The 11,865-nt window shown below is 56.0% G+C and overlaps 1 protein-coding gene across 1 annotated transcript in view; it reads left to right on the forward strand.

The window, feature by feature from the left end:
* Nucleotides 1-7,038, forward strand: part of NKD1 (NKD inhibitor of Wnt signaling pathway 1) — an 81,730-nt gene extending 74,692 nt beyond the window's left edge. The window contains exons 7-10 of the mRNA XM_045806755.2: nucleotides 2,448-2,595; nucleotides 3,041-3,125; nucleotides 4,592-4,719; nucleotides 5,458-7,038. Of these exons, the coding sequence (XP_045662711.2) occupies nucleotides 2,448-2,595; nucleotides 3,041-3,125; nucleotides 4,592-4,719; nucleotides 5,458-6,047 (951 nt within the window). The 3' untranslated portion in view covers nucleotides 6,048-7,038. The remainder of the gene's footprint in view (nucleotides 1-2,447; nucleotides 2,596-3,040; nucleotides 3,126-4,591; nucleotides 4,720-5,457) is intronic.
* The last annotated feature ends 4,827 nt before the right edge of the window (nucleotides 7,039-11,865 follow it).

An 11,865-nucleotide genomic window follows, 5' to 3' on the forward strand; every position in this document is an offset into this window, starting at 1 on the left:
CTCAGAAGAAAGTACGTGTTCATTTGTGCAATAAATATTCACAGGCCCACTTCTGTGTGCTGGGCCCCATGCAGGCAAGAGTCGATTTTTCGGCTGGGATCACTAGAGCATGGCGTGCAGTCACTGTCCCCCACCCCCGGCGTGGGATAGGACACTTGGGGATGATGTTGGTGGCCCTTACTTTCCTCATCTGGAAAATGGAGATACTGGCACCTTCCTGCAAGGGCTTCCTAAGATGGGAAGAAGAGGGGGCAAATGTGGGTGTGCAGAGCAGCTCAGGGGAAGAAGTGGGGAGAAGAGGAGTCCTCTGCGGGCCTGACCGCAGGAGCTGAGACTGCGGAGTGAGCCAGCGAGCCTGGGTCTCAAACTGGCAGCCTTCACAATCCCCACGTAGCCCTGAGATGTGCGGGCCCAGCCTTCCAGAAGGTTTTGTTAAAAATTAAGTTATCACAGGCAACCGAAATAAAAATAGATGAATTGACTACATCAAAATTCAAAACTAATGTGCATCAAAGGACACAGCAGAGTGGAAGGCAACCTGCAGAATGGGAGAAAATATTTGCACATCACGTTTCTGATAGAAGATTAATATACAGAATATAAAAAGAACTGCACCCTCCACAACAGGAAAACAAGCAGCCCAATTATATTTGGGCAAAGAACTTGATCATTTCTCCAAAGAAGATATACAAATGCATGGCCAATAGGCCCATGAAAGGGGGCTCAACATCACTCATCATTAGGAGATGCGAATCAAAGCCCCACTGGAATCCCACCTGACATGTGTTAAGTGGCTACTAAAAAAAAAAAACCCAACAACAACCAAACACCCAAACAGACCGACAACGACGAGTGTCCCTGAGGAAGTGGCCACATCAGAACCCTTGTGCGTTCTGGGCGGGCATGTCAGATGGCGTGGCTGCTGGGACGACAGCATGAGCGTCCTCGGAAAGCTAGACGCAGAAGTCCCATGTGACCCAGCAAGCGCACTTCTGAGTCTCTACAGCGCAAAGCAGGGTCTCAGGGAGACAGTTGTACCCCCACGCCCACAGCAGCATATTACCCAAGAGCCAGAAGGCAGAAGCCCCGCAAGTGTCCGTCCCCAGGGGAGAAGATAAACAAATATAATGCAGCCTTAAAAAGAAAGGAAATCCTACCAGGAGCCAGAACACAAATTCAGATGGACCTCCAGGACCTCACGCTAAGGGCAACAGACCAGTCACAAAAAGGCCAATACCGTGTGATTCCCCTTCTATGAGGTCCCCGGAATAGTCAGATTTAGAGAGTCAGAAGGTGGAATGGTGGTGGCCAGGGGCTGGGGAGTTGGGGAAATGGGGAGCTGACAAAAACTGAGTTTCCAGTATCAGAGATTCTGAAGATTTAGCAGAAGATTCTGGATTTCCGGGATGACCCTTCCTTAGCCTGCGTTGCCACGGGGCAGGTCAGTGGAGCTGAGTGGGTGCCACCTCTGTGGGTTCCCCTCTCCGGGTTGCTCATCAGTGTACCTGCCTGGCCACAGCAGTGCTTGGTGTCACTTCTGTCACCTCTGTCCGAATGGCTTACGGGTGGGGAATAAAGTGAGGGATGAGTCTGTCTGTCTGTGAGGAGCCACAGGGCAGATCATTGGCCATCTGTGGGCCTGACCTGTAGAGAGCAAATACCTTTTCCAGAAGTTTCCTACAGCCTTTAAAGCTGGAAGCCTCCCCCTCAGACAAACGACCTTAGCAGACCCCCAGAACAAGGGGACACCTATTTTGTCCCTCCATTCCCCAGTCCGAAGTCTCTGAGACGCTGCACAGAGCACGGGTTGGACATCCCTGTTCTACTTGAGGGGGTCACGGGGGTCCAGAGAGATGAGATTGGGTCGAGTTCTCACAGAATAGTTTATCTTGAGCAACACGTCTACTTTTGCATTTGTTATTCAGAAGGAGCTCCTCAGACCCGAAGCAGGTGCTGTTGGTACCCCTCTCCCCGTCAGTCTCCCCGACCTGCCTCAGTTTCCCTGCTGCTGGGGTGGACAGTGCCCACCATCAGAGATTTCTCGGGTGGGACTGCCTCAGCCTCTGCAGAACAGCCTGGAAGTCCCAGCAATGTAGCGTCACCACCCCCCCCCCCCCCCCCCGCCCAGGGCAACACCACCAGGGAGGGATGAGACTTCGCGGAGGTGGTTTCCACGCAGTCCCTCCGAGGACGCAAGGGCGACTGAGCCTGGTCGCCCGTGGCTGGACCTGCTCATTCCCGTCATCCCCCGCCCCCTGCCCCTGTGCCCCTGCCCTTGGATCCCCTCCCAAATGAACCTCTCACATGCACGTTTGTGCCTTAAGCTTGACTTTGGGGGAGCCAGGGGCCTTTCCCTTCCTTAGCTTTCCCAGGGCCCTCGGATTGCCGGGGTTGGGGATGCCCTGTGGCTGAAGCCCCGCGTGGCCCTCTGCTTGGCTCCCCCGCAGGATATCACCAGCCTGCTACATACCATCTACGAGGTGGTCGACTCCTCCGTCAACCATTCCCCGACGTCGAGCAAGACGCTGCGGGTGAAGCTCACGGTGGCCCCCGACGGAAGCCAGGGCAAGAAGGGCATCCTTCTCAATCACCCCGGTGAGGGGCTGGGGGGCCACCCAGTCCACTCCCAGCTCTCAGGAAGGATCACACCCCCCCACCTGGGAGGAGTGGAAGGGAGCCTTGGGGGCTTTCCCTGGGAGCGACTTTGTGGACAGGTGGACTTTGAGCAGGTCCTTGAAAGAGCAGGATTTGGGTAAGAAAAGAATTACAGGTGGGAGGCCCTGTGTCAGCAGAGCCCTGGAGGTGGGTGTGGACGTGGCCAGCCCAGGAGTCTGGGGGGAGAAGGTAAGGGGCCCGGTAGCTGCGAGATCCCTCTGTCTGGTCCTGGCTTGGAGAACCCTGCCCACAGAGCCATGGTGAGCCGCCATGGGCCAGCTGTCGAGGGTTGCCTGCCAGGGAGCTCAGAAACCTCAGCAGAGCCAGGCAGCTGGCGGGCACGGGCGTAAGCCGCTCACCCGGCTGTTTCTCGGGCGGGACTCAGACCTGCAGAGCGCGAGGCCCAGAGCGGAGACCAAGCCTGCCGAGGAGCTGCGAAGCTGGGAGAAGAAGCAGCGAGCCCCACTCAGGTACAGTGGGTGTGTGCGCGGGTGGCGGGGGGACGCCATGACCGCCCAGTGCACCTGTGCACATATTGAGCACCAGCTGTGTACCTGCATCTGAGGGATTTTGAGCAGGGGGCTCCAGTCTGGGTTCTCTTCAGGGGGCAGTGATTTCAGAGGACAAGCTCACAAATCAAATTCCATTTTTAAAAAAATAAATGTAGGTCCACATTCCTTTGTCCAAAACGCTTTGGGCCAGAAATGTTTTGGAAATCAGCATTCGTTGGCTTTTAGCAGAGATGTTCCCAGCGCATTTCTCATATATTCTGTTTGGCGTCTGGGCAGCAGCCCGCTATTTCATGCCCTGAAATTTCTGCGTGGACACATGACTATCCACACGAAGGGATGTAAAAGGCTATAGCTACCTTCACGTCGGCTTAGGGCAGCCTTGGCAGCCAAATAGGTTATGAAAAATCTCTGTCTTCAAGCTTTTTGGGTTTCAGAATCATGGCTAAGGGATTGTAAGGCTGTGATTCTCTTCCACCTGTTATTTCTTTAACTGCAGGGAGGGAAGGAAAGGAGGGAGGGAAGGAAAGGAGGGAGGGAAGGAAAGGAGGGAGGGAAGCGAAGAGAGAGTGCGTTTAAGGAAAAGCATCGACTAAACAGGAATATAAAGTAACAGCAGTGTAGGATGGGTGAGGATGTAGGAGGCATCGTGGCCAAAAGTCAGGGGCCGTGGCCGGAAGTCAGGGGCCGGGTGGCGGTACCTTGGGGGGGAATGGAAAGGAAGTGACCAGATTGTGACAGGCTCCCGCCCATAGAGGAAAGACAGAAGGCAGTGCCAGCAGGGGCCACAGCTTGGTGGGGAGGGGCGGGCAGGCTAACTGTGCTGGGGAGTGGGGAGGATGTGAGGGGTGGGGCTGGCAGCTCACAGAGCCTTGCAGGGGAGAGGCAGGGAGCCTGGACTCCTGCAGTGGGAGAAAAGTGGCCTCTGGGGACACCACTCTCCCCACCCCCTCCTGACACACACTCCTTTCTGGGCTTTGGGGCAGGTTACAGAGCCTGCGACCCTCAACTCCAGTGGCCTGGGGGCTTTTATGCTGCCCGCACTCTCTGGGGAACCAGCCCAGGGGTGAGGTCTCCTGTCTGCCGTGGGCACACGTGGTTTGAAGCCTGACTTTGGGGCTTCCTTAAGTTTTGACCAGTAACTTCTCACCTTTACTTTGGACCTGTTCAAAGCAAATGCCTCTCCAGTCCTCCCAGAAAGCCCAGGGAGGCCAGCAGAGGTCTCCCTCTCTGCTGCCAGGGAAGGAGCTAGGGACACATATTGCCAAGATGACCACTCCCTTCCCCACCCCACCTCCACCCCTTCCCAAGAACCAGAAGATGAATGAAGGGTCCAGAAGGATTTGTCCTGGTGGCTTCCCAGGAGACCGCGGGGCTACCCCCACCGAGGGCTGGTGCCCACCCCCTCACTGGCCTTCTTGCCCTAGGTTCCAGGGTGACAGCCGTCTGGAGCAGTCTGGCTGCTACCACCATTGCGTGGATGAGAACATCGAGAGGAGAAACCACTACTTAGATCTCGCCGGGATAGAGGACTACACGTCCCAGTTTGGGCCCGGTAAGGGAGCTCCTGCAAGGGGAGAGCTGCGGGGGGTGCGGGGGGGGGGGTGTTCATTCCCCGCCCCCTCCCCGGGCTGGGGGAAGGTGCAGCTTCTACTGGATGGGTTAAAGAGTCTCCTTGGAGGAGATGACATTAAAAACATTTTAAAAACGAACACATGTCCCAAGCTGAACAAAAATCAAATAGTATCTTAGGGCCTATCAGGCAGTGGAAACAATCGCTCTGTGCCCCACCCAGGCCGCTCCCGCCCTCTCCCCTGTTCCACGACTCTGTATTCATCAGCTGTTGACATCTGTTGCCCCCTGCTAAGATAAATGAAGAGGTAGCTCACTTATTTTCGCACCCCCAACTCCCTTCTCCCCTTCCTCCTTCTGTGTGTAATTCCTGTGTTGGTTACCCCCGTGAGTTAAGGAATACGCCTGTCCATTTCCTTCTGTTCCTGTGACCTCAGACAGCTACCCGTCTCTCTCTCCTTCTCGTCTCTCTCTTGGAAGGGGAATTACTTATTTTTAAGGACCTAACAAAGAAGCAGATCTTCCCCCTTCGCAGATGGCCAAGTTCCATTCCAGAGAGGTTCCTCCAAGGCAGCGAGGAGCAGTCAGGGTGGGGAGGGGAGCTCTCGGAGTGAACAGTTACCAGTCTTGGAGCATGGGGGGGTGGAGGGAGTTTCTGGGGCACAGAGCAGCACCAGCACACAGTAGGTGCTCATGAAATATCTGTTAAATTGGTTCCTAGGCTCCCCATCAGTGGCCCAGAAGTCAGAGCTGCCCCCCCGCACGTCCAACCCCACTCGGTCTCGCTCCCATGAGCCAGAAGCCATCCACGTCCCACACCGAAAGCCCCAAGGCACGGACCCGGGCTCCTTCCAGTTCCTTGACACCCCATTCGCCAAGGTCTCGGAGGTCCAGCAGCGGCTCCGGGGCACCCAGGACGGGAGCAAGCACTTTGTGAGGTCCCCCAAGGCCCAGGGCAAGAGCGTGGGTGTGGGCCACGTGGCCAGAGGGGCACGAAGCAAACCCCCTCTGGGACCCGCTGTCCCTGCGGTGTCCCCAGCTGCCCACCTGGCCGCCAGCCCCGCCCTCCTCCCCACGCTGGCACCCCTCGGCCACAAGAAGCACAAGCACCGAGCCAGGGAGAGCCAGCAGGGCTGCCGGGGGCTGCAGGTGCCCTTGGCCGTGGGCGGCAGTGTCGTGGGGCGGGACCGCGTGAGGGACCTGCCCGCCGTGGTGGTGTATGAGAGCCCGGCCGGCCAGGCGGTCCAGAGACACGAACATCACCACCACCACGAACATCACCACCATTACCACCACTTTTACCAGACATAGACCCCTCCCCGGAAGCCCCCACCCCGGCCATATGAAGGACCCCCCTCCCCAGGCCCCCAAGGCATTATTATTCTATTAATTATTGTTATTATGACGATTATTGTTATTAATAATTATTGTTACTCCACTAATATTCAGCTAGCCTCCATGTAGAAGATATATGGAAACACAGAACTAAACTTTTATTTATATGTTGTGAGGACTGCATAAGTTACCCGAGAAAATGACTCGGGGTTTGGAAGTGGCCTGTCAAGGGTGGAGGCTGGCTCGGGCTCTCAAGCGGCAGTTTCCACGCAGGCTGGTCCACACCCTTCCCGGCTCTGGGGGAGCCCTCGGCCAGAACTGTGCCCTACCCCAGTCTCTTCCAGGAGATCACCCTTACCTGGCCCGCTTCCAGAGACCCTCGAAATCTCCGAGAAGATAAACAGCTGCTACCTCTTAGTACGATTCTGATTTTCTTTTGCCCTTAACTGATTGTAATGTGCCACAAGTCAGCGGACTGCGGACGCGCGACCTTCTGGGCTCTTGTGTTTTTACGTCCCAACCTAGAAACCCTAGCTGTCTTTCTGGAGTCCCCTTTCGCGCCTCTCCAGCGGGATCACGTCCTCGCCCAAAACCAGTCCCATCTTTTCTGCCGTGCACCACATGAAAATACGCTTCTCCTCCTCCCTTCCCTTGTTCTCTCTTCTTGAGAAAGATACACACCCATATTTAAAGACTGTCCCTGAAACCAGCCTTCTCATTTGGGAAACCTCTGGAGAGGGAACCCAACCACAAAAACAAGCGTGGTTTTCCCAGATCGGGCATTCGTGTGCTGTCGGTTGTGGCTGAAGATGTGGAAACTTCATGTTCTCTACTGTTGGCAAATATATACGTACCTACGTGGTCCTCTAACAGAGCTGACTGTATCTATAGCTAGGCGCCATCTGTCCGTTTCGATGTATCTTTCTATAAATATACACTCTCAGGTAACTTTTCCGGTGTGCGGAAATCAGTGGCTTGCTTCTCTAGACGTGTTCTGAGCCCCGATGTCACCCTCTGTGCCTCCCGGTGGGGCCACTGTCCATCAGATGCGAATGGTCACTTGCCTCTCCTCGGCAGGTCCTTTTTCGGGGCTCGGGGTCTGACAGATTTGGAGAGGCCTGCTGGAGTCCAGAAGCTGGGAGGGCAAGGGGGACAGTGGCCAGAGTTGGGGCCCTGGAGCAGTGTCCTCCACAGAGCACAACGTTGTCTGATGAGGGCCTGGGGAGACAAGGAAAAGGACCACTGTCAACCAGTCTGGGTCCCGTGAAAAACATGACATACTCCCACTGGGTACTTTGAGGGAATAAAGGGCAAAGCCTCCAGAAAGAATGCAGAATCCGGGGCGGGCGATGCGTGGGTCCACTGGTGCCCCTGCTGTGGCGCAGAGAGGGTGGGAGTCATCTTCAGCAGACAGAGCCATGGGGCTAAGGGAGCCACCAGAAGGAGCCATGAGGGACTGTCACTCGGGGATGCAGCCAGCCTGTGGGGACCCTACCGGGAAACCCAGCTCCCGACCTCACTCCTTCCTGCCCTGCATCCTGTTGAGACACTATTGGCTGAACCCCCCGCCCCCAGGAACCCGCGGGAGCCACAGGGCCGGGGATCTGTTGTTGAGGGCCACATGGACGTTCTTGCCAGGCAGGGAGTGAATGGAGGGGCACAGGAAGGAGTGACCAGCTACCTGCCTCTTTGCTCCTTGGCTGCCAGTTGCCATGTCCTCTTCCAGAGCTTCTGAGTTGTTTTTGTTAAGTGAGCTCAGGGAGCGCCTCAGGCTCAGAGAGGTTAAGTAATTCGCTAGAGATCACAGAGCAGGTGGCAGGGCTGACATTCCAGTCTTCCCCAGGACCCCCTTCACCGCTGCAGGGCTTAACCACTGACTGGGTCAGAGCTTCCCTTGTTTTGGGTTGTGGGCTTCCATCAGTCAGCATCGAACTCAAACGGATGGGCATCTAACCAAGGCAGGCAGGGAGCTGGCTGTGACAGGCTAGGAGGCGGGGTGGGAAGGAAGCCGAGAGGCGCTGGGGCCTGCCCCTCCCTCTCTGGCTCTAAGCTTCTACCTCTAAAGGCTTTGTCGCGCTGGGGGGGCTGCAGCCCCACAACCAGATGGAAAAGGATCTTCTGCGAGGGGTGGTCCAGGGCAGGATTCTGATTGGCTGCGCTTAGATCCCTACCCACTCCTGGGCCAATCACTATGGCCCACCTGGGGTCACATGGCCAACCCGGCGGCAAGAGGGCGGAGTCTAGGAAGAAAGGAAAGGAGGGGTGCGGAGCCAGGGGACCCAGGACTAGAATGGCTGCAAGGTGGAAAGGAACCAGGGATTGGGGTCCACGCGGGGAGTCTCTGCGGTGGCTTTAGAGTGTTCTTTCAGCCTCTGAGAGGGGGTTCCATGCCATCTCTCCCAGCCCCACGCCCTCCAGGATTCGGTGATTTCTTAGGAACTGGGATTTATTTAAAATACCATTTTGAAAAATCGTTGAAGATTCAAATAGTACAGAATGGGGGGGGCAGTAAATGTACACTTCCTTCCAGAATCCCTGACTCTAACCTTCCTGGGCCCTCCTGGGCCATGCAGGGAGGCTTGAGGGTTGTGAGCCCAGACTTTGGGGCCAGGCTGCCCGGGTTCAAATTCTGACTTCCTCAGTGCTCTGTGCTTCACGCCATACTCTGTACTTCTCAAGCCTCCGTTTCCCTTCTGTAAAGGGGGATCGTAAGAGACCTACCCCACAGGGTTGTTACGAGAAGTCACTGAGTTCATATAGGCTTGGCCCAGGGAGCATCGTGAAGACGTTAGCTGCCATAATTTACAAGAATAAATGCATCTCCGTAAGATACCTCCCCGCTTAAATTTTGTTAATTCTCTGAAAAGACTTTCCTTGTTTCGGAGCACTTTTAGGTTTCTGACAAAATCAAGGGGAAGATTCAGAGATTTCCCATATACTCCTTACCCCATGCCTGCACAGACTCCCCCATCACCAACATCTCTCACCAGAATGGTATTTTTTTTTTTCCCCAAGGATGAACCTAAGGGACCCACCATAATGACCCGAAGTCCATAGTTTGCCTTGGAGTTTGCTCTTGGTGTTGGACATTCTGTGGGTTCGGACAAATACCCAATGACATATTGGTCATTATCACAGAGTATTTTCACTGCCTAAAAGTCCTCTGTGTCCCAACCCATTCCTCTCTCCCCTGCCCCATTTTGTTATTTTATTAAATATTTCAAACAAGGTTTGAAACAGAAAACTGTAACAGTCACGGAACTCGCCGCCCAGATTTGACACACGCTGACAGTTTACAATATTTATTTCAGATCTATTTTTAAGAAAGAAAACACTGCCGTTGCTGCTTAATCCCCTTCCCACCCCCACTTTTTTATTTTTATCCAAGGAGTAACATGGTATTCATAGTCAGGCCTTTCCTCTGTGACCTCCTGTATTTGGAGAGCTTGCCCCCCCAGGGCTATCGAGCTCGGCCCCCTTCTCTCTAACGGCTGCTCAGCCTTCTCTTGCTCAGAGGTGCTGTCATGGACCTGCCCCATCCCCTCCTGCCAGGCCTGTGGGTCTCTCATCCCAGGGGCACGGGGGTCCTTGTGTTCAGCTTGCGCCAGTGCCCACGAGCAGGAGCGAGAGGGACAGCGCCGGCCCCGAACTGCTGAGCTCAAGGCATGTGTGATCTCAATGCTGGTAGATCTCAAACGACCTCTAAAAGAAGGTGTGCCGAATAGTTAGAAGTGGAAAAGAGAAGAGAGAGGAAAAGGAAGAGGAGCAAGGGTGGGAGGGTGGAAGGAGGGAGGAAAGAAGGGAGGAAGGGAGGAAGGAGGGAAAAGAAAACTAGAAGGGGTCAACCAGGCTTCTTGGTGAGTCTTTGAGCACATTTTCCTACAGGCCGATGTGGGTGAGTTTTGTCTTGTTTGCAAATCTCCTGATGTCCTTTCCAGAGGAACTGTTGCTGCTTTTCCAGGGCCCTGAGCTCTGCGCTCGTCTGGGCCCTGGACAAGGTGTAGGAGGGACAGGCCTCGGCTTGGCCAGCCTCGTGCGCACGTGTGCACAGCACTGGCTGGTGGTTAGGATGCCCTGCTTCTGCTCCTCTGTTACGAGCCCCCCGAGGACGTCTGGGAGGTCAGGCAGCCAGCCGGGCTGAGGGCTGAGGGCTGAGGGCTGAGGCGTGAGGGCTCGCAGCTGCCAGGCTCGGCTCTCATCTCCCAGGGAGCACTGGGGGGTCGGGGAGCCAGGGGGCCTTGTGCACCTCCCACCCAGCCATGCCAATTACACTTTTTGGCAAAGGAAACAGCCGGGAGCAGTTTCTTTTGCTTCCCTTTCATTGTTCTCAGCGTTTAGATGTCAAATCATTACAGGGCTGGAGGGGAAGGCAGCGTTGGGGGTGGCAGGAGGAGGGGAAGGCTGCCTGCACCTCGAGTACCGTTTCTGTCAGCCGCTGCCACTAATGACCCCAGCTTCTGCGAGGCCCGTCAGCACTCACGGGAATGAAAGGGCCCCCCTGAGAGGTGCTCGGTGTCAGCAGACTGTGACACCTTCCAACCCCCCCCCCCGCCCCGCCTTCACCCCCTCATCGAAGGCAGGGCTTCACCCAGCAGACACCTGGGGCTGGCATGCCCCAAAAGACCCCATGGCAGCCTTGCCCTTGTCCAGTCCAGGCCCAGCCTGCACCCTCCCAGCCCTGCCTTGGCCCCCCAGCTCGCATGGGCACGGCCCGGCTTCAGCCCTTCTCCGCGTGCAAGTGGCTATGTTTCGCAGAGCCAATACGGGTGGTTCAGACTAACGCTTTAGTGACTCCTGCAAGCGGTGTCCCCGATCATTAATGTTCCATCACTGCCTTGTGGGGGACTCTGATCTGGTTTTTGTCTTGTCATCTTCTCCCAAACCAACAGACCTTTGAACCCAGCCCCTCTTCTCAGGGGCTTGGGCCCTTGAATGTTGTTATGGATTAATGTATGTCTACACAGAGGGCTTTCTGCCCTCAACATCTTCCTTTGAGGAGGGGGAATGAGTGTGAGACCCCTTTTCTAGTAGCAGAAGGTGACCCCGGGGAGGAAATGATGCTCAGAGCCTGGCCTCGATTCCCGAGCTCCCCCTGACCATCCCCTGGGCTTTTGCGCCCTCCACTTTCTCTCCACAAAGGGGAAGAATCCCGGTGCCCCCAGCCTGTGAGCCTGGTGGAGACAAGAGGGCCTCCCCCTCGACAGGAGACCCTCCAGACATGATTGGGCATAGACCACCCCGTTGGGAGTGGGGGGCGGGGAGAGCAGAGTGGAATGTTCACAGCCTCTAACTCTCATCCTGAGTGTTTCACAGTCACCTGGGGAGATTTTTAAAAATGCCAGTTCCTGGGCCCACCTCCGATGATGCTGATTCGCTGGTCTGGGGGGCGGCCAGGCATCAAGGTGTTTCAGCTCCCAGCCGACTTCCGGTGAGCCACGTTGAGAACCCCGAGCCTGGCATTCTCCCCAGATGACCTCAGAAGGCCCCGTTCGAGGGATATCCCTAACTTCAGGGGCCATAAGAATCTCCCAGGGAGCATGTGAAATGTAGATACCCAGCACCCCCCGCCCGGGAGTGAGAGCATGTGGGTCTGGGGTGTGATGGCAACAGGCATGAGTGCCCTTGACCGGCTCCCACCCCAGGGAGCTGCTGCACTTGGGCCCAGAGGCCACAGCACGAGAAACCCAGTGGCCTCTGCGCTGGTACCAGCAGGGTAGAAGTCTAGGGCGCCTGCCTTCAGACGGATGTGCCCTGAGATATAAACGAGGCAGAGCGCGCTCCCCATGGCCCTGTC

The sequence above is a fragment of the Ursus americanus genome, chromosome 21 (genome assembly GCF_024610735.1).
Source record: "Ursus americanus isolate L20-20 chromosome 21, mUrsAme1.1.p, whole genome shotgun sequence".
Taxonomy (NCBI): Eukaryota; Metazoa; Chordata; class Mammalia; order Carnivora; family Ursidae; genus Ursus; species Ursus americanus.